Source organism: Pipistrellus hanaki (genome assembly GCF_964339955.1).
Source record: "Pipistrellus hanaki genome assembly, chromosome: 17".
Taxonomy (NCBI): Eukaryota; Metazoa; Chordata; class Mammalia; order Chiroptera; family Vespertilionidae; genus Pipistrellus; species Pipistrellus hanaki.
Genome location: NC_140519.1, coordinates 40397014 through 40422278, shown reverse-complemented (window position 1 = coordinate 40422278; position 25265 = coordinate 40397014). Strand labels below are relative to the sequence as shown.

General features: G+C 47.5%; 1 protein-coding gene across 2 annotated transcripts in view; it reads right to left on the bottom strand.

Moving 5' to 3' along the window:
- The window catches only part of BAALC (BAALC binder of MAP3K1 and KLF4), a 43019-nt gene that overhangs the window by 2914 nt on the left and 14840 nt on the right, over nt 1–25265 (bottom strand). The window contains exon 2 of one of the 2 annotated variants that reach the window (XM_084864615.1): nt 10859–11029. In XM_084864615.1, coding sequence (XP_084720741.1) covers nt 10859–11029 — 171 coding nt within the window. The remainder of the gene's footprint in view (nt 1–10858; nt 11030–25265) is intronic. The other variant, XM_084864614.1, reaches the window with a different exon arrangement.

Below are 25265 nucleotides of genomic sequence, written 5' to 3'. Positions count from 1 at the left end.
GGGCCACACTCCCACCCAGGAGGGACCCGCTGTCCAGCTGCAGAGGACACATCCAGCAAAGAGCCTCCAGCTGTCGCTACAGAGGCCTGCCCTTCCCAACGTGGACCCAGGAGCAGGGGCAGAGGCAGGCGGACAAAAGCCTGGCTCTTTGGCCCAGAAAAGGCCTGGTTTATCTCCGACAGGCTGATTATCTCTGAGCTCCGCATGGGGTGGGGCCAGGTTGGCCGAGGCTGTCCTCAGGTCTGCATTGTGGCTCAGCTTCTCCTCCACCAGCTCCTGCTTCCAGCCCTCCCCCCCGCCCCCCCCCTCCCCCACAGTATGGATCCTGTCTCATGTCATCTCCGAGTCTGCTTCCTGGGAAACTCAGGCAGGCTCTGATCTGCACGAGCAGCCCCCAAATGCGAGCATCTCCCCGTGCGGGTGTGAGTTACTGACGACACACGCGTGTAGTTTATGCAATACAGCCCCTGCACGCGAGGCAACTGCTTCATCGGGAGTGCTCCCAAAGACACGGTGGGCTGTGCTCCCTGGAGAAAAAGAAACCGCTCTGAGGTCTTTATTAACCCATGACGTGCAGGCTTCTGTCATGTCGCACAGACCCCGCCAGGTGGCTGCTGGTGACGGCCTGGACGTGAAAGGTCCATCCATCCCACCGGCCGCGGTGAGTTTCGGCTGCTCACTGCTCACAGCAGCACCCTGCCTGCCTGTGATTGGATCCCAAGAGGTTTCACCCTAATTCCTGGAAGCAGCCCCGAGCCAAGGCCTGATGGTAGGGAACACACAAGGCTGCCCCCTTTGCCTCAAGGAGTATGCATCTCTGGTGCCACTCATGCTCGGAGTTCCCGTGGGATGAGGCTGAGGCTGCGCTGTCGCCGTTCGCTGGGCTGATGTGTCTGCTGAGCCTGGTCCTCGGCCCCACCCTGCTTCCCCACTCATACTGGTTTCACCTGAGACTTTCTTTCTTTTCTTTTTTTAAATATATACTTTATTGATTTTTTTTTTTTACAGCGAGGAAAGGAGAGGAGAGAGATAGAGAGCTAGAAACATCAACGAGAGAGAGACATCGACCAGCTGCCTCCTGCACATCCCACACCAGGGATGTGCCCGCAACCAATGTATATGCCCGTGACTGGAATCGAACCTGGGACCTTTCAGTCCGCAGACCAACACTCTATCCACTGAGCCAAACCGGTTTTGGCTCACCGGAGACTTTCAATCACTCGGTGAGAATCCTGATTGCAGACCCTGCTTCTAAGGAACGTGACCTAAGGTCATACTCAGAGAGGAAGGGAGAGGGGAAGAGAGAGAAAAAAACATTCAATGATGAGAGAAAATCGTTGATCAGCTGCCTCCTGGACACCCACCCCTGGGGATGGAGCCTGCAACCTGGGCCTGTGCCCTGACTGGGAATTGAATCGTAACCTCCTGGTTCATAGATTGCCGCTCAACCACTGAGCTACACCGGCCGGGCTAGGTGATTTGAGGGATATTTAAGGGTGATTTTGACTACATGCAATGTTAGTCTTATTCATTGGCTGCATGAGAAAGGATTTCACTGTTCTCCTCTTCACGCCCCCAGTGCCCAGCTCGGTCTGGGACACAGCAGGCTCTGTGTTGGACTCTGGCTGAGTACATGGATGAAGGGGCGTACGAGCGCCACCTGTGTCCGTGTCCCCTTGCCTTCACAGCCGTGGTCAGCGCTGTCTCAGGAGTCAGCCTACACTCAGCCCTTTCACGCCTGGGCTGGCACTGGGGCCAGCAGTGCCGCCTACGGATTTATGTTTCCCTAACAGCGGCGAAGTCATACAGCCCCACAGCCACACTTGTCTCCTAAAGAAAAGTGTGGCAATTATGGGGCTAGTTCCATCTGAGCTCAGGTGTTCTCGCGTGGAAGCGCTGAGGACGGGGCCTGGCGGGGGGACACAGAGGCCGTATTGAGGCGGGCCAGGTCGATGGCAGAGTTTCCCCTAAACGGCCGAGAGCTTTCCAGAACGGAAATGTAACGTTTCTGAACGGCCTCGCTGCTTTCCTTCGAGTGGTTGGCAAGGTTTCACAAACGGTCAGTAAAGACCGTGCTCAGAAAACGTTCTGCCCTCTATTTCAGTCTGTTTTTCTAAGCTTAAATATCTGGGCAAATACTCAATAGTCGGTTGATTCTTAATTTCCCAGCCTGTTTAGGTAGAGTCAAAGGCTAGGAGGTCGTCATTCCCAGAACTGCCAGAGAACATGTGTGGTGAGAGCCTCAAGCACAAAGGGGCGGTTTCTTGAATCTGTGCAGCAAAAGCCTGCACAAGGGAGCCATTCAAGGGATACGCTTCGGGCCAGACAGGCCTGGATTGAGCACACGGCTTTGCCACCCATCCCTTTGCGGTCACAGACCTGCTGCTCTAAGCTTTGAAACTCAGTCAGTCCCCTTCCCTGAAATTGGGGAAATAATACTCGATTCTTAGTGTGTTGTTTTTTTTTTCTGAGAGAATTATGCACGCCACTTAGCATGAATAGGGTGACCAACTTCTCCGGGTCCACCCAAGACTGACCTGTTCTAAACGGAAAGTCCCAGGCCCCGGGCAGGTGGCTAAGCTGGTTAGAGCATGGTCCCGCACACCAAAAGGTTTCAGGTTCGATTCCTGGTCAGGGCACATACCTAGGTTGTGGATTTGATCCCGAGTCAGAGCGTGTATTGGGAGGCAACCAATCGATGCTTCTCTCACATCGATGTTTCTCTCCCTCCCTCTCCCTTCTTCTCTCTGAAAATCAACAAGAACATATCCTCAGGTGAGAATTTTAAAAACTGGCAGTCCCCTATTCTGGGAGCCTCCCCAGGACAGTGAATCACCCCAATGATAGCCATCAACATTAATTATACTCGCAAAAGGATGCCAGGCAAACAGACCAAAATTATGTAGAAAACTCTACTTCTTCTGAAACTATGACTATTGCTACTACTACTTCCCCCGCCCCCCTCTGTGTGTGTGTGTGTGTGTGTGTGTGTGTGTGAATTTTCACCTGAGGATATTTTCCATTGATTTTCAGAGAGAGAGTGGAAGGGAAGTGGAGGGGGCGGGGGGAGACAGAGAGAGAAACATCGATGTGAGAGAGACACAACTATTACTACTTTTAAATAACATCAATAATCGCAACTCCAGAAGACATGCACTTGGATCAAGTACCAACTGGATCAAGTCTCCCAGCGATGGGCACAGAAGGTTCTATGCCACAAGCAAATCCACTCTCAAATGATGACAGGGTATTGTATTTCGAAAATTAAACACCTGGGATGACAATGCGTTTTCTCGGAAGCATTTTATGAAGAAGCTTTTGCGTCTGAGGCCTCAGGGAGAAGGTGCCCACCCCTGTAGCAGCAGCTCCCCTATTAGGGGTCGGTCATCACTGCAATGTAGTTACAACCTGGTCACCTCAGGCTTCAAGCCCAAATGAGAGAAAGAAGACAAGAAGGGGAACTACAGCCAAAACTGGTTTGGCTGAGTGGATAGAGTGTCGGCCTGTGGACTGAAAGGTCCCAGGTTCGATTCCGGTCAAGGGCATGTACATTGGTTGTGGGCACATCCCCAGTAGGGGGTATGCAGGAGGCAGCTGATCAATGATTCTCTCTCATTGATGTTTCTAGCTCTCTATCCCTCTCTCTTCCTCTCTGTAAAAAAATCAATAAAATATATTTTTTTTAAAAAAAAAGAAAGAAAAAAGGGGAACTATCATGTTTCCCCGAAAATAAGACATCCTCCGAAAATAAGACCTAGCACATGGAAAGATAAGACATCCCCTGAAAATAAGATCTAGCGCAACTTTGGGAGAAAAAATTAATATAAGACACTGTCTTATTTTTGGGGAAACAGGGTACAAAGCCAGATTATTTTATCTAGGAGTTCTGAGAACTACATTGCTCTGCCCTCCCGTGAGAAAAAAAAGCAACGCAGATACACGAAATAATTATACCATTCTGTTCCTCCGGGTCTGTGGCATTTTGTATATGCCATGTGTTTTCCCCTCTGATGTGGTTTCCAGCCAGCCAGACCTTTTTATGTAGCATCCCACCCTCTGGACTTAATGACAGGAAAAGAAAACGTGTCCTTATTGTAATTACTGGCTTAAAAAAAAAAAAAAAAAAATCTCACGGCTCCCAACTCAGTGATGACAGAAGCCTGTTTGGCACCTCGAGCTTTTTCAGCCGTCTGCACATTCAATCCTTCTCCCACTTCTGAAAGTCTCATTTTGTGAGTTTCAGCACCTCCGGCTTGATAATGGGCCACCTCCTGCTTCTCACCCCGTTTTACAGCTTTTCCATTCTTCCCTGGCCTTGTTTCAATTTCTGCAGGTTGAGTCCTCTGTGAAGCATTGATTTTAGTCCTCTTCCTCCTGCCTCTTTAATGAGGAGTCCTTCATAGGCTGAAGTCTCTCAAGGGGAACCAGATTGACTGTGATATCTCCCCTGTAGCCTCAAACCCAGATGCACTTCCCCCCCTCCCCCTCGGGGTTTAAAGTCAAGGCCCCTGCTCAATAGGGTGGAAGTGGGGATGGGCTGGCTGCTCCGGGGAGGCCTGGACTCAAGACTGGCCTACACCTGCTCAGCCTCTTCGCTCACTGTCCCCCCAAATGGAAACAGACGTTCTCAGGCTAACGCTGACTTCGCAAATATATCTATGCCTAACATGGTAGGTCCCCTTTCAGTCCCTTGCAGACAACTAAGAAAAAAAGGCCGAGATTACAATTTGTCAGACAACAATTTTTCAGTGTAACTAGTATTCTAATCATAAAAGCAACGCATAGTTATAGCAAAGGAAATTCAGAGCGGAGAGGGGCACAGTGAAAAGCAACACTTGCTCGCCCTGTCCGGTGTGGCCCAGTTGGTTGACTGTCATCCTGTGCACCGGAAGGTCACCCATTCGATTCCTGGTCAGGACACATGTCTAGGTTGCAGGTTCGATCCCCACTTAGGGTTCGTAGAGGAGGCAGCCAATCGATGTTTCTCTTTCTCTCTCCCTCCCTCTCTCCCTAAAATCAGTAACAACTTTCTTTTCTTTTTTTTCTTTTTTTTTCTTTTTTTAAGTAACACTTGCTTCTATGCTCTGGTCACACTTGGTCTCCCCAGAGGTGTTCGGTGCGTGATTTTATGGAATGTGGCTGGATTTCCTAAGATAATGGGAATGGAGGACCATCTCACCCTCTCTCACACTCTGTACTTCCTGTTTTTTAACCATGGCTTGATTATACAGAATGTCCACATTATCATGATCTCTGAACACATAATAATCTGGCCACTCAGTATATATATATATATATATATATATATATATATATATATATATATGTATATTAGAGGCTCAGTGCATGAATTCATGCATGGGTGGGGTCCGGCCAGCCTGGCCAGGGGGAGGGAACATGGGTGGTTGGCCGGCCTGCCTACTGGTCAAACTTCTGGTTGAGGGGGCAATTTGCACATTAGCCTTTTATTATATAGGATATACACTGAGTGGCCAGATTATTAGGGGTTCAGAGATCATCACCATCTGGCCACTCAGTGTATATTTATTATTCACTTGCTTGCTTATTTTCTATGTCCTTATGAGATGCTGAAAACGCAGGAAGCTTTGGTCCAGAGCCTACGAGACAAGCCGGGAAGAAAGAGTATGGCCACGGCCCTGGATGGATTCGGAGGAAAGCCCCGGTCCTTGGACAGGGTCTAGGTAGCCAAGAGCTGTTTCGGTATGAGATGGCCCTGCTGAAAAGAAACGGAAATCCAAGGTAACCTGTCTTGTGAACTGACACCGGAGATGGAAAACCTTGGCCACGGCCACGTCAGGGACCCGGGACATCTGGTGGCTGCTGAGCTCGCAGCCTAGGAGACCGCTGATGCATTGAGCAGCGTTTACCACTCAAGTTATCTGCTCCCGGATCTTAGCTTGGAAATAGTCCAATGTAGCCATTGTTCACTGAACTGTGAACACAAAAGCAGCCTGGCCGGCTTATCAGTATGAGCCATCTGCCCTCTGGTGCTTTGTGTGTGTGGTCCTCACTCCCCGCCAAAGTTTCCTGCTGCCGCTGCTGTGGTCCCAGGGCCTGGCTCCGCTGGGCCAGACTTTATAACAACAGGAGATCCCAGAGTGCACGTGAGTGTGGACTGGGGACGTGCTCTCCCCAGCTACCTCGGAGTCGCCATTCCCATTTGTGGACAGGAGACAACAATATCGACATTTCAGAGTCACTGTAGTGAGATAATATCTCAATGTCTTAGCGGCCTAAGCTACGTCTAGGAGGACTAAGCACAACTAACTGGCTTTAAACTTTTAAAAAATATATATTTTATTGATTTTTTACAGAGGAAGGGAGAGGCATAGAGAGTTAGAAACATCAATGAGAGAAAAACATCGATCAGTTGCCTACTGCACATCCACTTCTGGGGATATGCCCGAAACCAAGGTACATGCCCTTGACCGGAATCGAACCTGGGACCATTGAGTCCGCAGGCCGATGCTCTATCCACTGAGCCAAACTGGTCAGGGCTGGCTTTAAACTCTTATGTTCCATAACCAGAATTCATATGCCGCTGCTGAGCGTGTCAGCTGGTGTAACCACTTTGGAAGACTGTTTGTTAGTCTCTGTCAAAGTTGCATATAGCCCCGTCCTACGGAGCCAGCCATGTCACTCCACATATGTACTCCAAAGAAGTGTATGTCCACAGAAGGGCATGCACAAGAATGTTACATGGAAACAACCTAGGCATCCTTCCACATAGGATGTGGTATGTACAAGGGAAGACTCCTCGGCCATAAAAGCAATGAAACGTTGCCATTTCCGATAACATGGGTAGATCCTGAAGGTAACATACTAAGTGAAATAAGTCTGATGGAAGAAGACAAGAACAGTATGATTTCACTCAGATGTAGTAAACAGAAAGCAGCAATGAACCAACAAACTCATTGATATGGACAACAGAACAGTGATTACAGAGGGTAAAGGGGTATGGAGAGGATGAAAGGATAAAGGGGGGTTCAAATGTATGGGGAGGAAAGGAGACTAGGTTTGGGGCAGAGAGCACAATGGAGTAGAGAGCTGTATTATAAAGTTGTACACCCGAAACTTACATAATGGTATTAACCAATGTTACCCCAATAAATCCCAATTTTTAAAAGGTTTAACATTTAAAAAACACACACATAAACAACAACAAGATAGTAATAGCTGTATTGTTCATAATAGCCCCAACTGAAAACAACCCAAATGTCCTTCCAGGAGAATGAAACATACATATGAAAACGAGGAAATGTTGCCACTCACAACAACATGGATAATTCCCACTGGCATTAATATCGGGCAAAAGAGCACATGTTGTGTAAGTTCCTTTATAAAAATCTTGGAAATAAACAAAACTGGAGTACAGTGCTGGAAAGTGGTTATGTTGGGGGGAGGGGGTGGTGATGACTGGGGAAGGGCATAGGAGGATAATATCTTCATATGGAAGATGGTTACATGGGTGTGTCACCTTATAAAATCCATTGAGCCCTGGCTGGTTTGGCTCAATGGATAGAGCATTGGCTTAAGGACTGAAGGGTCCCAGGTACGATTCCCATCAAGGGCACATGCCTGGGTTGTGGGCTTGATCTCCAGTAGGGAGCGTGCAGGAGGCAGCCAATCAATGATTATCTCTCACCAATGATGCTTCTCTTTCCCTCCCTCCCTCTCTCCTTCCCTCCCTCCTTTCCTCTCTAAAATAAATAAAAATGTTTTGTTTTGTTTTTTTAATTCATTGAACTGTGACTTGTGGTTTTCTCTGTATGTATGTTATATGTGGTAGGTTGTATTATTGCTCCTGTCTTTCCACCAGGGACAGAGTATACGTCCTTGCTCTAGGGCTGTAGAGCTTGTCCTTGTGTTGTGCTTTGGCCAACAGGAGGTTGGTTGGTAGGATGTGAGCAGAGACATAAACGTGTTTGAACAGTTTGATTTCGCCCTCTTGGGTTTCTGCTGCCAGGGAGGAAAATATTTTCTATTTTCCTTATGCCCTTCCGGGTTCTTCTGGCAGGCTTAAGAATTAAATGGACATGAGACAGATTGACAGGAGAAAATCAAGTTCATATCTACTGGGATCTCAAAGATAATGCAACCTGAAGAAATGACCAAAGCAGGCAGCTTTTATACTTTTTTTTAGACAAAGAAACCATAAATTCATGAAGAACTGACAAGACTAAGAAACATAAGCTTGGGTGCTCAATTAGTGAAGATCTAAGCAACGCTGTGTACACGGCCCTCGTAGCCCGGAGTTTCCCTGTCTCGGCGATGAGCAGTCTCCCTGCCTCCCGCTGGGGAGGGCACCTTTCACAAACGAGATTTATTTCCTGCTTTCAGAGACCAAGGACAGTCAGCGTGCTCTTTTTGCACCATCTGTTTCTTAAGTAACTTTAATCAAAAATAATCAATATAGCCCTAGTCGGTTTGGCTCCGTGGATACAGCATCAGCCTGAGGACTAAAGGGTCCCAGGTTTCGATTCTGGCCAAGGGCACATGCCCAGGTTGTGGGCTTGATCCCCAATAGGGGGCATGCAGGAGGCAGCCAATCAATGATTCTCTCTCATCATTGATGTTTCTATCTGTCTCCTCCTCTCTGAAATCGATAATAAAAATAAATAAATAAAAGGAATCAATATGCCGAAGTGGCATATTTTGGGGCAGCCTTCCCTGAGCCCCAACGCAGTCAGAGTCTTGAGGAGAATATACTTCAGAATGTTGCTGCTCTTTTGGCCCGATTCCCAGAACAATACACAAGGTTCAGTGAGGCCTGGAGTTCGGTCAGGTTGCCACTGACTATGAGGAGGAAAAGGATGGCTATTTTAAGCCCGTGGCTGTCGAAGGGCTTTGTCATGCAGCATTATCACGACCATAGCTGACTAATACACATTCTTCTTCAGCAAAAAAGTACTTTCAGATCTCTATGCTCTCCCCCCACACCCCTTTCTAATCGTCGCCTGTTTCAATTCAAAGTCACTGGCGCCCACCTCCAGCACTTACACAGCCAGTTCCGGTCAGACAATTACTAAATGCAGCCCGGTTTCCTTGTCTATCAAAAGAGGATGACGCTTACTTCGCAAAACGCTCTTGGGAAGATTTACCAAACCAGGAGATCCAAAAGCGCTCTGTAAACCTCAGGACACAATGGTACAGTGATGGATGATGGGGCAGGCGGGGCGGTGAGAAAGCAAACGGTGCGCCACGTCATGCACCAGGCACAGGGGCTTCCTCTCTACCACACACATCCTGGCTCAGAGGGAAAGCGCACAAGGGTGGGGAGGGGGCTGGGCTTTGGGGCAGGTGGCAGGGCCCATCCTGGAGCTTCTGAGTGTAGTTCTGTGGGGCCCAGTCCGCCTTGGGAGACAGCACTGATGGTTACGCTTCTAGAAGGCCAGCTGATGCACAGGCAACGTAGGCACCAGGAACCTCAGGAAGGGCCATTGTGATCCTTAAATCTTCTCCCTACCCATTATCGTCTACTGTATCTGAATGGCCACCATCAGTTTTGCATACGTAGTCGGGTTATGGGCCCAGCCAGCATTGCTCAGTGGTTGAGCATGGACCTATGGACCATATGGAGATCATGGATTGATTCCTGGTTGGGCACATGCTTGAGTTGCAGGCTCAATCTCCAGTGTGGGGTCTGCAGGAGGCAGCAGATGGACGATTCTCTCTCATCACTGATATTTCTTTCTCTCCCTCCCTCCCTCCCTCCCTCCCTCCCTCCCTCCCTCCCTCCCTCTCCCTTCCTCTCTGAAATCAATGAAAATATATTTAAAAAATAATAATAATTGGGTTATGGCACTGTGTGCCTCAACCATCCCTATTCATCCATCCTGCCTTTCTTATAGTGCTTCTCAGTTTACAAAGAGCAGGCCCATCTGCTCTCTTATTTTGGCATTATTTCCACTTGTGTGGCTAAGGAACCTGAGACTCTGAGAGATTAAGTGATTCCTGCAAGGCTACTTCCTTACTGAGTGCTAGAGCTGAAGTTTGCAACAGGTCTTTTGACCAAAGCTTAGAGAGGTAGTGTACTGACGTGAGCAGGAATTCCATCATTAGATGACCAGTTGTGCCTCAGAAAGCAGAGGGCCTTGGCCTGAGAGGACAGGACCAGTAAGTTATAACAGGGGAGAGGCGGGAAATGAGTGTGGAGCATACAGTGAGCAGTGGACTTGAAATGGAGGTGGGAGATGGGAAAGATGAGGAAGCAGGAGGGAGGCAGAGTGGAAGGAGGAAGAGGCTGCTGAGTCTGGGCTGGCCTCCCAAGGACATTCGTTCCCACAGGAGGAGCATTTCCCAACCAGAGCTCAGAGAGGAAGCAAGGGTCAGCAAGGATGCGAGCGAGGCCAGGGAACCCACCGTCCTACTTCCTTCCCAACAGCAACATTCTGCGGCAAGAGTCCCTCCCCCTAGGGGCTTCGCACAGCCCGCCTGGTCCTCTCTCTCCTTCCCTATCTACTCCCCATGCTGCCAACCCCTAAGACTGGCCGACTGCCTGGCCTAAGACTGGCTGCTACAGCCAGCACAGTCCTCAAGATCAAGATGGTGAGACCTGACACGGGAAAGGCGATCCTTGAACAAAGTGACTTTAAGCAAACACATCTCCGTTAGAGTGCCAACATCAAGGACCCATTTCAGCTGATTCAACTAAACCTACCAACCCTCAAGGGCAGGGGGTGGGGTAGGTGTTGCGTCTTGCTATTTTGTTTGCAGCAATGTTCACATGCGTGAGGCAGAGAATACCCATTAGCAAGGTGAACCTTCGCTGTATTTTTCCCAAGGGCACAGTCTCTCCTTCTCCCCAGGCCCAAGTTGGTGTGTGGCTGGGACCTACCTACCTCTGTGGTCCGAAGGCCGTTGTGTTTCTGGGTCAAAGCGCCTGCGCCGAGGCTCTGAGGGTTGGAGCACTGTGTCCCACAGCTCGTCTTCTTCTCGGGGTTGGATATTCCGGCTGGGGCTGTAGATCGGGGCACGCCATTGGAGGACGGTCCATCTTCCAGCACACCTGGGGGAGGGAGACAGGGCATGGCACTAGAGTCTTGCCACAAACAAGCCCCAAGAGAGTGGAAAACTTTCAGCCAAAAAGAAGGAGAGTCACCAGAAATCCCACCATGCCAAGTAACCCTTTTCGATAAGAACATGTGTGTTGTTTTGTTTTACAAAGATGAGATGCTTAAAAATAAGTTCATAACCTGATAGTTTTACTTAATACATCAATGGCATTTCCCCATGCCATTAAATGTTGTCATGTTGCTTTTTGCACGGTCTGCTGTTATGGGAATATGTCACCATTTACTTTACTAATCCTTTCTAGTTGAATATATGTTCTCAAAATAAATGTTACTCTGATGAAACTCTTCGTAGTTAAATCTTTATTTTTAATTACATCCTCAGGATGGATTCCTAGAATCGGATTACTGGTTCGAAGGTTATACAGTTTTTTACATAATTCCCATAACAAATGCCAAGAAACGATAGAATACGTGTACATACACAGCCTCCCTGAAACGCAAGAGGAGGACTAGAGGGAGGACTTCACGGATAAAGAGCAGCATACAGCACGAGGGAGAGTGGGAGAGGGAGACCAGAAGTGGGCAGGGGCTGTGTGATAGGAAGGCCAGGAGCAGCCAGGTATGTTGTCCCCTCTACTCCTGCACCAGCTGAGGCCAGTCAGCAGGGATAGAGCGGTCCATGTGATATAATAAGAAATATGTATTTGGTCTTCATCCCTACTTCTAGGCACAGAACACCTAAAACCCTTGTCATTTCCCAAGTGATAGAATGAGAGAGCACCTTTGGTAATGACCACTGTCTTTGCTCCTGGCTCCTACAATCCTTGGAACTTTGGGAGCAATAGGCAAATTTGGCCGAAACCGGTTTGGCTGAGTGGATAGAGCGTCAGCCTGCGGACTGAAGGGTCTCCGGTTCGATTCCAGTAAAGGGCATGTACCTTGGTTGTGGGCACATATCCCCAGTGTGGGGTGTGTAGGAGGCAGCTGATCGATGATTCTCTCTCATTGATGTTTCTAGCTCTCTATCCCTCTCTCTTCCACTCTGTAAAAAAAAAAAAATCGATAAAATATATATATTTAAAAATAGGCAAATTTGTTCTAACGAGGCAACACATGCCCCCCTTCCCCACAGCCTCAGGATAAGAGCTGATTGCCAGAAAGACTTAACCTTGATCAGGAGCTTGGAACTTTCAGTCTCACCCCCCACCTCTCGGGAGACGAAGAGGAGCTAGAGGTTGAGTTAATAATTGATCACACCTAATGATCAACCCCCCATAAAATCTCCTACATGATGATGTTAGGGAACCTTTAAGGTTGGTAAAAGCACCCCCAGGTGCCAGGAGGATGGCGCACCTCAACCTCAGGGGGACAGATGCTCCTGCACTGGGGACTCTTCTGGACCTCGCCTTACCTACCTCTTCATCTGGCTTTCCATCTGCACCCTTTACATTGTCCTCTACCGTAAGTGTAAGTAACTGGCCCGGGGTTCTGTGAGTCATTCCAGCAAATGTTCTGGCTTAAGTATTTCTCAGAGCAGAAGAACAATGTGAAACCGAAATAGCCTACCAAGTACTTGGCAGGATAAACAAAAAGAAAACTAACCTAGATAGATCTTGGTGAAATTTCAGAACATCACTGAGAACAAGAAACGCTTCAGAAGAGGACAAAAGTCAGGAATGAGGCTGACATCACTGTTTGCATCAGCAACCCACGATGTAAGAAGATGGAAACCCTGTGTTCATGATTTCAAAGGATATGCACGTGGTAAGGTCTTTTTCAATGTATGGCTATGTTCATCCCTATAAATCTCCAATTACCCCATTGCCCTGTTGCTGAGAGTACATGAAATGCAACATTACCCAATCCCTCACCCTAAACCCTCACAGACACTGAATATTTCCCTTTTTGTTTCCCATCTTTGTCGGGTGAAGAGGCAAAACAAAGTATCTCATTGCCTGAATTTACATTTCTTAACTTACTAAAAAGTCAAGACGTGTAACTTCTTCTTAATAATAAAAAATATTATATTATCTGTATGCCTATTACCTAATTAGGTGTTTGTTTTAAATTGTCAAATCATTTGCCTATCTTCCTTTGGGGCGTTCGCCTGGGTTTGTTTGCCTTTCGTCATGCTTCAGGAAAACCAACACAATCCTTCCCCAGAGTGTTGAGGCGGCATCAGAAGCACAGTGTGTCTGTGCTGAGTGGGGGAGGGGTGGCTGAGGCTCCAGTCCCAACGCGGAGGAAGCAGTGAGCCAAATGTCACATGCCACCAGTGAGTCCATGTGTCACCCACCTGCTCTGCAAACTGCTGAGAGGCTCTCAGCTGTGGCCACGGAGGAAAATCAAAACGTTGGGAGTCACAGCAGAAAACACCTGGCCCAGAGTTCCTGACTGGCAGGCCCTAGCGCATGGGAGCACTGTAGGTGGGTTCCAGATGGGCAGAGAAATGGGTTCCTGCAGCTGGGCTTACCCCAAATCCTTGCACCCTCTTCCTCCACCAGCCAGCAGTCTGAACCCCTTTTCTTCCCATCTCCCCTCCATCTGGCACCGAAAGGGCCTCAGATGCCTGCGTATGGACAGCCCCGCACACATATTCAATCTCCACTTTTGCTGCTCCCTCTAACAGCTGTCCCTTGGCCCAGGGGTGTGCAAACCTAGAGGATGAATCCGTAGACGAGGCCCATGCAGAACCTGACATAGGTGTGCTGTGTTTTGGGCTGGTGATTCCAGGGCCCGGAACCCACAGGAGAGTCTGGCACAGAGCTTCTCAGTGTGGCCTGGGCCATCGTTGGGGACAAAAACTGACTAAATAGACTTACACGGTCTGGAAGGACAACTGTAGCACTCGCCTGTCAAAGTTTATTATTATTATTATTATTTCATTTTTATTAAACCTTCATGGTTGAAAGTATTGTCACAGGTGGCTCTGTCAAACAAGACGAGGGTATTGAGCTTGTCCCGAGCTCTGCCTTGGGACGCCTTCTTCTTTTTGGCCTTGTCCCTGGACTCGTTCTTCCAGCTGGACTCATAATAACTAATAATAAACTTATTTCAAAGGCCACGGGGCCTGACCAGGAGGGCCACCGTCCCTGCGACCAATCCCCAGCCTGTCCTCTCCGCACTTGGCCGTGAGGCTGGTGGTGGAAACGGCACCCCCTTGTCCCCAGCAGGTGCAGGAAAGACGCCTGCCGAGAGCAACAGCTGGAGCAGAAAGGACAGCCAGAGGAGCACGCAGGGTCCGTCTGTCCTTGGGGAAAGCAGGCCTGAAGTCTCTTCTCCCCAGAGAGACACCAGGAGGCAGGAAACACGCTGATGCACGGGGAGGCAGCCGAAAGGGAAAGCCAGCGTCTCACCTTCCCATTCCCTGCAGACGCCCTTAGAATCTCTCCGTGTTCTCTGAGGGCTCCCCTTCCCTGTCCCCCTTGGATCAGATCGGCGGCATCTTCCTTTCTCGAAGTTTCCACTTCTGCTGTTTTATTTTTTGAAATTTAAAAATTGCCCAAGCTAATCAATACATCCTCTAGCCTCTAACTATCAGAGCCTACCCTGTTCCTACCGCTGTGTGCCATGAGAGGATAGAAAAGACTTACCCCAACCCCATCTGCTTCTGTCGTTGAATTGGGTACTTGACAGGTTATGTAAGAATGCCAGAAAAATAGAGACATGCAAACTTCCAATAACAAGCTTATCATTTCTTACCCACCAGAATGGCAAGAGTTAAGAAGTCTGCTAATATTACATTGAAAGGGTATATGGGCTGCCCTCACCAGTTTGGCTCAGTGGATAGAGCGTAGGCCTGCAGACTGAAGGGTCCCAGGTTCGATTCTGGTCAAGGGCATGTACCTTGGTCACGGGCACATCCCCAGTGGGAGGTGTGCAGGAGGCAGCTGATCGATGTTTCTCTCTCATCGATGGTTCTAACTCTCTATCTCCCTCCCTTCCTCTCTATAAAATAATCAATTAAAAAATTTATTTTAAAGAAATGGTATGGGCTAATGGGTCCTCTCCTATATTGCTGGTGGGAGTACAAAGAGAACTATCTAGCTCGGAGGACAACTGGCAGAATCTATTTGAGCCGCAAACATGCACACCTTGATGCCTGGGCATTCCAGTCCTCCATGCCTTCCACAGAAACCCCCCTCCATTGCAGAGCCTGTGGGGGCCTCTCTGGGCCACCGTACCAGGGGAGAGTGGAATCGATGTAGTCATCATCAGTTGGATAATTAAAAAGCTGTGGTTTCCCTAGATTATGGAATTCTACTGTGGAGCCCGGAGCAGGCTGCCCCAAATGATCTCCCAGTGGGATATGGGTGACTTTGATGTAAAGTTTCTTGACAAGCAGCCAGTGCCAGAGGGCAGGCCGGCCCTCCCATGTCTCCTGATGCAGGAAATACATCTGCCCTGGGGAAGGTGCCCTCCCTGCTCCAGGGGGCTGAGAGAGACATCCTGTGGTGAAAGCCTGGGGCATGCGGTGGCGGCGGGGTAGAAGGGGTCAATGGGGGGAGGGACATAGGCAATACTTTCAACAATGAAGATTTAATAAAAATGATTTAAAAAAAAAAAAAAAAGACACCCTTATTGCTAGCGTGAAGGAATCAGGGCCAAAAAGCTTACACAAACAAACCTTGTGACTCCTTCACTAACTTCCTTCCCAGGCCCAAACGGTGTTGAGATTCCTCACTAATGAGCAGCCAAACCTAAGTGTTTTTGTCCTATCACCAGCTTCACAAATGTATTGTTTCTTTGTTTAAAAAGGATAACTAGCCAACTTGTTCATTTCTCTGAGCCTAATTTATGATCTCCTGTGGGCATGCATTAAATTGTTTGTTTGTTTTTTCTTCTGTTCATCTGGTCTGTGTGAATGTTATTATTAGTCCAGCCAGAAGGACCACGAAGGGGAGAGGGAAGACTTCCCCTGCCCAACGCTACACAACAACCTAAAAGTATAAAGAAGATTTATAGCCAAAACCGGTTTGGCTCAGTGGATAGAGTGTTGGCCTGCAGACTGAAAGGTCCCGGGTTCAATTCAGATCAAGGGCATGTACCTTGGTTGCAGGCACATCCCCAGTGGGGGGGCGTGTAAGAGGCAGCTGATCGATGACTCTCTCTCATTGATGTTTCTAACTCCCTACTCTATATCTCTTTCCCTTTCTCTCTGTAAAAAGTCAATAACATACATTTTAAAAAAAGAAGATTTATATACGTAGATAGGCATCTAATGAATAATAATAATTTTTTTTAAAAAAGCAAATAGATGGTAAAAAGCACTTTCATATGGGAAAAAACTATTATACACCATGTTACCATAGTTATATATTTTATACAGAAATTTACATATGTGTGTGTGTGTGAAATAACAATATTTGTCTCTGAGGAAAAGAGAGGGGACCAAAATCAGAGGGGGAGAGGGATTCATGGGGCCTTGTCTATAACCTTTCTACTCTCTCTCTCTCTCTCTCTCTCTCTCTCTCTCTCTCTCTCTCTATATATATATATATATATATATATATATGTATGTATATGATTTGTGAAATAAAAGTGATTTTTTAAAAGATAGAGCTATGTGATATTCTATTGGGTCGGCAGCTAAGTAATTGCGGGTTTCACACATATATGGCTTCAGTTGAATTTTTAGGTTTGCAGACGTAGTACAAATGTAAAACACATTTTGTTATTTGATAGTTGGCTATTCAGCTGTTAATCAGTAAAAAAAGTTTTTTGATCTGTTTTGTAGTTTTCGTTTGGCGTTCGTTGAAAAATGGAAAATCAAAAGGAACATTTTCGTCATATTTTGCTTTTTTATTTCTGCAAAGGGAAAAACGCATTGCAAGCTCATAAAAAGTTATGTGCTGTTTATGGTGACGAAGCTTTAAAAGAACGGCAGTGTCAAAATTGGTTTGCCAAATTTCGTTCTGGTGATTTTTCACTCAAAGATGAAAAACGCTCTGGTCGTCCAGTTGAAGTTGATGACGCCCTAATCAAAGCAATAATCAATTCGGACTGTCACAGTACAACACGTGAGATTGCAGAGAAGCTTCATGTATCACATACATGCATTGAAAATCACTTAAAACAACTTGGCTATGTTCAAAAACTCGATACATGGGTTCCTCACGAACTGAAAGAATCACAGTTAACGCAACGCATTAGCAGCTGCGATTTGCTAAAGAAACATAATGAAAATGATCCATTTTTAAAACGACTGATAACTGGCGATGAAAAATGGGTTGTTTACAACAATATCAAGCGGAAAAGATCGTGGAGCAGGCCAGGTGAACCAACTCAAACAACATCAAAAGCTGATATTCATCAAAAGAAGGTTTTGTTATCAGTTTGGTGGGATTACAAAGGAATTGTCTACTTTGAACTCTTACCACCCAACCGAACGATCAATTCTGATGTCTACATTGAACAACTAACAAAATTAAACAATGCAGTTGAAGAAAAGCGGCCCGAATTGACAAATCGAAAAGGTGTTGTATTCCATCATGACAATGCAAGGCCACACACATCTTTGGTCACTCGGCAAAAATTAATGGAGCTTGGTTGGGATGTTTTGCCACATCCACCATATAGTCCTGACCTTGCACCATCTGATTACTTTTTGTTTCGATCTTTACAAAACTCCTTGAATGGTAAAAATTTCAATAATGATGATGATGTCAAATCGTACCTGATTCAGTTTTTTGCTAATAAAAACCAGAAGTTTTTTGAACGTGGGATTATGATGCTGCCTGAAAGATGGCAAAAGGTCATTGATCAAAATGGGCAATACATTACAGAATAAAGTTATTTAGTTCCATGAAAAAATTGTCTTTGATTTTCTTTTAAAAATCCGCAATTACTTAGTTGCCGACCCAATACTTCTTTTTATTAGTAAAGGCTTTGTACTCACCCAGAGAATTTGCCTATGTAGTTTTTAGTTACTAGTTACATTTAATCATCAATGATGCTATCAAAAATAGTAGTAAAATATAAAGATACAAGAACAACATCCAAGACTCCATACCTTGCTATTCGCCTAATTCACAAAGACAGTTCTATGACTTACAGTGGAGAGAGACGAGCTCTCAGTCTGACATCTCGGTGAGGCAGCTGTGGAGGCCCTGCTCCCCGAGCCTGGCTGTGCTGCCCAAAGGACAACTCAGAGGAGAAAGATGCTGGCCGGTCAGCCGAGAAAGACAAAGACCCAGGGGACAAGTCCAGGAACAAGGCCAACCAGAAGAAGAGGTCCCAGGGCAGAGTTCGGGACAAGCTCAATACCCTCGTCTTGTTTGACAGAGCCACCTGTGACAATACTTTCAACAATGAAGATTTAATAAAAATGAAAAAAAAATAATAATAATAAACTTTGACAAGCGAGTGCTGCAGTTGTCCTTCCAGACCGTATAAGTCCATTTACTGTATTTTCCTGTGACAAACTCTGTCCCAACACTGATGGATTGATTTCATGAAGTTGTATTTTTCAAAATGTACAGTTGTTGTGCAGTAGTGTCCAGCAGAATGAAGTCTCCCCTCTCCCCTTAGTGAGTTCTTCTAGCTGGACTAATAACAAAATTCACCTAAAACCACTATGTATAAGCTCATAGCCCAGCGGTTGTCTCTGAGACACTGAAGACCTGAGGTCCCTCAGCAAAGGTCCTATGGGCCAGGGCAGCCCTCAAGAGCTCCTTAGGAGAGGACTCATTCCACTCGTGTCAAAGCACAGAGCTCACGTGATTGATTGACACCAGAAACACCAAAGGCCGGCATGCCCAGCTGTTGGAGAAGATGCATGAACAACAGGCCCCGCCAGCTGTACATTTTGAAAAATACAACTTTATTAAATCAATCAATACGATGAAGAGATGAGATGTCTGACCATCTGTATGGCAGTCGGTAGTATTCACTGAGACACCCTAATAGCTAATGTGGATGGGTGGATGGGTTACAATACAGTTGTTCATAAGAACCCGGGGGTTGCTGACGGGACTGACACCAGCCACGGTGAGTCCTCAGGAAGGAGGGGACTGTGGAACAGGGCTTGGACAGAAAGCCCGGGGGTGCGGCAGGAAGGCTGACAGAAGAAATGAGATGAAATTCACACTCGTGGGCCCCTGCTGAGGGCCAGCCCCACGCTCAGAGCCAAGGATGCGAGAAAGGTTCCTGAACCAAACGGTAACGCAGAGCGTGGTGTGGAGTTTGGTTCCCAGCTCCGCCTCATTGTCCCATCCACCTTGTGGGTAAGTGCTACCATCCTCCTCATACCCCCCCCCCCACCCCCGTTTTTCAGAGGAGGAAACTGAGGCTCAGAGACGGTAAGTAACCTGCCTGAGCGCCTGGAGCTGATGCCAGCGTCGGGGCTGCCGTGCAGGCCTGCCAGAGTCCAAAGCCTTTGTTTTCACCCGCACTTTGTTTACCCACATCGTGGAAGAAAGCTCTTCAGTGAAGCATACGCTTCCTGCCAGGGCCAGGCAAGGAGGAGACAGCTGGTGTCATCAAAATACATGAAAGGCTTTTTGTTTGTGGTTTTAACGCTAATCCGCAGCTCCAAGGTCCTCCTCCTCCAGGCGGAGCGGAGCTTTCTGGGTAACTTGCCAGCAGGGGCAAGTAGGTCACACGGAGGCACAGACAGCGAGATGAGTGCGTTTCATTCACCTTCCTTGGCGTGTTTTCTACCCCTCAGTCCCCTGCAATGGTCCTCCTGCCCAATGCTCAGCCCTCGGGTCGTCCACTATAGACTCACCGTTTCTCCCCTAACCCCTGGGAGCGACAGCCAGGCTCAGTTCCCCCACAGCTCCTGTGTCAGGGCAGCAGCCAGGTGGCCCCTACTCCAGGCGGGGGTCCGGCCCTCAGCACCTTTCTGGAGGCTCCCCCTGCCCCCCAACCTGCTCCCACTCCTTCCCCAGGCCTTCGTCACACTCTGGTCCTGGCCCATGGGTTAGGCACATTTGCATGTAAGTTCTTTGGTTGATCCCTTCCTGTTTCTCTCCCCTTCCCTCTGAGATTCATCATGCTTCCGTCTCTCTGGGTCTATTTTGTTCGTCAGTTTATTTTGTTCCTTAGATTCCACATACAAGTGAGATCATGTGATATTTGTCTTTCTCTGACTGGCTTCTTTCACTTAGCATCATACTCTGCAGGTTCCTCCATGCTGTCTCAAAGGGTAAGCGATCCCTTTTTTTTTTTTACAGCTTCGTAGATTTCCATTGTGTAAATGTATCACAGTTTTGTTTTTTTTATCCACTCATCTACTTGGGATGATTCCAGATCTTAGCTATTGTAAACAGCACTACTATGAACATAGGGGTGCATATATTCTCTCCGATTGGTGTTTAGGATATACTCCTAGAGGTGGGATATACTCCTAAAGGTGGGATCACTGGGTCAAATAGCAGTTTAATTTTCTTTTATGTTTTTAAGAAACTCCATATGCTTTTCCACAGTGGCTGCACCAGTCTGCATTCCTACCAACAGTGAACTAGGGTTCCTTTTTCTCCACATCCTCACCAGCACTTGTCCTTTGCTGGTTTGTTGATAGCAGCCATTCTGGCAGGTATGAGGTGATACCTCATTATCATTTTAACTTGCATCTCTCTGATGATCAGTGAATTTGAGCATTTTTTCATATGTCTCTTGGCCATCAGTATGTCAACTTTGGAGAAGTGTCTATTTAGATCATTTGCCCATATTTCAATTGGATTGTTTGTCTTCCTTTTGTTAGGTTGTATGAATTCCTTATATTTTTTGAAAATTAACTCCTTATCAGATGTATCATTGGCAAATATGTTCTCCCATACAGTGGGCTCCCTTTTCATTTTGCTGATGGTTTCTTTGGCTGTGCAGAAGCTCTTTATTTTGATGTAGTCCCATTTGTTTACTTTTTCCTTTGTTTTTTGTTTTGTTTTGTTTTGGGTTTTTTTTGCCCTAGCCCTAGGAAATGTATTGGCAAACATTGCTACGAGAGATGTCTGAGATTTTGCTGCCTATGGTTTCTTCCAGGATTTTTACAATTTCATGTTTTACATTTAAATTTTTTTTTTTTTATCAATTTTGAGTTTAAAGCAAAGGTCATAACAAGAGACTGACAGCAATACAGTCATAGTTGAGAACTTCAACACCCACTGACTTCACTGGATGTATCTTTCAGACAAAATATATACGAGGAACAGTGACCCTAAGTGATATACTAGATCAGATGGACTTGACATTTACAGAGCATTTCACCCCAAAGCTTCAGAATATACATTCTTCTCAAGTGCACCTGCGGCATTCTCAAAGATAGGACACGAACTAAGTATCTACAAGTTCAAGAAGACTGAAATCATATCAAGCATCTTCTTGGATCACAATGGCGTGAAACAAGAAGTCAACTACAATAAAAATACTCAATGCCGAAACCGGTTTGGCTCTGTGGTAGAGCGTTGGTCTGTGGACTGAAAGGTCCCAGGTTCGATTCCGGTCAAGGGCATGTACCTTGGTTGCGGGCACATACCCAGTAGGGGTGTGCAAGAGGCAGCTGGTCAATGTTTCTCTCTCATCGGTGTTTCTAGCTCTCTATCTCCCTTCCTCTCTGTAAGAAAAATCAATAAAATATATATATTTAAAAAAAAACACTTAAAATCTTTCAAACACTTGGAGGATAAATAGCATGTTATTAAGCAATGAATAGGTTTCCGATGAAATCAAAGAAGACATAACTTCCTGAAGAGTGCAGGATGCTAATAGCTTTTTATTCTTTATTCGGTATCTCTGAATCTAACACCATTTTGAGATTGAATCTCTTGGGGCTCTCAGTGTCTGTGAGTTAAATTATTTAAATTCATGTTTACTCAACAAGCATTACCAGCAGCCAGCTCACTCTGTGCCCAGCAGGAGGGCACTACTGTGGGGCAGGCACTGCCCTGGGAGTCAGGCAGGCCTAGGATCAAGTCCCAGCTCCAACTTTGCAAGCTGTGTGACCCTTCAGAAGCGACCAAGTAATAACACTTCCCTCCCCTCCTTTACTGTGTCTATACTGTGTCCGCCTCTGCTATGATTCCTACCATTTTACACACGAGAACATGGTGCCTCAGAAAGGCCAAAACAACCAGCCAGCCAGTGGTGGAGCCAGGACTTCAGACCCAAGTTTGTGTGACTCCAAAGATATCCATTTCCAACTACTGTCTCTGTCACTGCCCCACTACGTAGCATCCCTGAGCCTCAGTTTCCTGGGGTATAAAATGAGAGAGATGATATCTGCCTCACAGATTGGTGATCCAAGAAAAAGAGAAGGTAAGCCTGGCTCCGAGCCTGGCACACAGTGGGGTTCACGTCCCAGCTTCCCACGCCAGGCACAACATGGACACCAGGTGGGTGAAAGGAAACAGAGAAAAGCCATATGAACAGGAGAGTATCAGCAAAGATCACCTTCGCCACGTCCACAGCCCTGTCCCACATCCAGTCAGGGTGTAGCAACCCCTACAGGGTCTAAGGCCAGAGACTAGGGGAACCCAGAAGGCCAACCAAGAGGTCAGAAGGTTGAGCTGAGGCGGGAGCCCCAGAGACAGGCAGACTGCTGTTACATAGGGTCTGTTCACTGCATGTTATTCGAGGCGTGACGTGTGACAAGGATGAAGAATAAAGCTTCGTTGACTTAGTGCTTTAGCCTCCGTGTTCCTTCATTCTCTACCCCCACCGCCATCTCCTTTTCTCACTTAAACCAGATAGCTGGCCAAAACAGGTTTGGCTCAGTGGATAGAGCGTCGGCCTGCGGACTGAAAGGTCCCAGGTTCGATTCCCGGTCAAGGGCATGTGTCTTGGTTTCGGGTATATCCCCAGTAGTGGATGTGCAGTAGGCAACTGATCGATGTTTCTCTCTCATTGATGTTTCTAACTCTCTATCCCTCTTTGTAAAAAAAGTCAATAAAATATATATATTTTTAAAAACAAACAAACAAACAAACAAACACAGATAGCTGCCCAAGCTCGCTCATTGTCCCTTGTTAAAATATCTGCTTCTGAAAAGAACTGACATAGAAATCTTACCATGACTCAATGATCCAATATAACTTTAAATGTTATCCTTCCTAAAAATAAATAAATAAATAAACAAATAAATAAATAAATAGATAAATAAATAGATAAGTAAATAAAGCATCGTATTAGCAAGCCCTCCGTGTCTCTCCCCTCCTCAGGAGGACAGGTCATGCGGAGCTTACCCAGCCACTGGGCCCCATTGTGCCGGAGAGAAGGAAGTGGGAAAAGCGGGCCGCGGGGAACAGCTGGTGCCGTCCTGAGTGTTTACTGCGCCTCCCTGTGGGGCCAGGCCCTGTTCCAGGCCCGGGAGGCAGCCGGGAAGGACAGAGACTCCGTCCTTGCCACTTGGCAGGACAGCTGGGATGCGGGCAAGAGAGATGTCCGAGAGGTACTGCTGGTGAAAAAGAACAAAACAGCCAGAGGGAGGCCGAGGCCGAGCCCCGAGCGGTCACACGGCCCTTGGTAAGGGGCCCGGACAGTGTCCTGTGGGCCAGCGCCCTGGGCCAGCCGAGGGTCCCCGTGAAGGGCTCAGGCCTGGAGGCAGGGCGTCCAGCCAGGAGAGAGCCCTGCTCCTGGGGATCTGCCTCCCCCAGAGGGTCCCTTCGCGGTCTGAGTGCACTTTTGAGGTGATTATCTTCCCCGCTGGACTCTCCACATTGGAAACAGTCTCCGAAGGCTGCAGCTGGAAACCAGGCCGCTGCAGAAAGATGGCTTTGGCCAAAATGCACACCTACTCAGTGCAACTGAGTGCTTGGGAAGAAGGGGGTGAGGTGGGGGAGTAAGACAATAGTAAATAGCCAAAACCAGTTTGGCTCAGTGGATAGAGTGTCCGCCTGTGGACTGAAGGGTCCCAGGTTCGATTCCGGTCAGGGCTTGTACCTTGGTTGCGGGCACATCCCCAGTGAGGGGGTGTGCAAGAGGCAGCTGATCGATGATTCTCTTTCATCGATGTTTCTAACTCTCTATCCCTCTCTCTTCCTCTCTGTAAAAAAATCAATAAAATGTATCTTTTAAAAAAAAATCTTTAAAAAAATAGTAAATAAATCAGGGTAATCATCCATAACCACAATCTGGATGGAAAGGTTTCCAGTGACGGTTTCAAAAGGATGCGGCCAGAATGAGCAGGGTTCAGCTCGACAGCCTCTCACTCTGCGACCGGCTGCTCGCGTCTCCGGCCGCTCTCCCGCAGCAGCCACGCCGGACAGAGGTGTTCTGCCGGAGGCACACATCAAACTTGGGTTGGGCAGACTGGATTCTGTGTTTCTGGAAGGCAGGAACGGGCTCTCACATCCCCCGTTCCTGTCTTTGCAGCGTTCCCTGGCTAGCTGTGAAAGCAGGTTTAAGCTCCCTTTATTTTATTTTATTTTTCTGAGAAGTCAAGTTCAAGCTCCCACCTTGGACAAGCCCCTGCAATGCCCTGGAAGCCGGTACGGCTGGCTTTGATTTAAATCATGTTGCTCTCCTGGATGTTTACGAAGGGAGGCGGCTTTTCCGACGGAGGAGTTTGGACTGCATCCTCCGTAAAGTCAATAACCTGCCTGTGTGGCCTGGCCCCGCCCCGAACGCACAGATGCCCCTGAGACAGTTCTGCTGGGCGTGGTGTCACAGACACAGGGACGTGACGCCGGAGAAAAGCCAATATCCTTTCAGGGGTTTTCCTCTAACTCGGCTTTTTCTTCAAGGTTCCCATCCTAAACAGCTAGGTCTGACCTCATAAATATATATATGTTATTGATTTCAGAGACAGAAAGAGGGAGAGAGAGATAGAAGCATCAATGATGAGAGAATCGCTGATCGGTTGCCTCCTGCACACCCCCTACTGGGGACTGAGCTCCCAACCTGAGCTGGGAATTGAACCATGACCTCCTGGTTCATGGCTCAATGCTCAACCACTGAGCCACACGGGCAGGACAGGCCTCAGGGATTGATTAGAAAGCAGTAGGCCTGTGGAAAACTTCTCGAAGCCAAGGTCATGCAGGGACTTAGGTGACGCAGTGCGGGCACTGGCTCACGCAGGCCCCACCCTGCTGATCCACGGCCTGGTAGTTCCTATCCCAAAAATATCAGTAAACGGGGGGGCTCCGACGTCACTGAGGAGAAGATGGCCGCTCTGCAAACCTGGTTCCCCACTCTGTGTTCTAACACCGTCCTCTCTCAGAGGGCGGGACCACCTTCCCTCATTTAGCTCACACCGGACACCCAGCTCTCTGCTTCCGATGGTCATCTCAG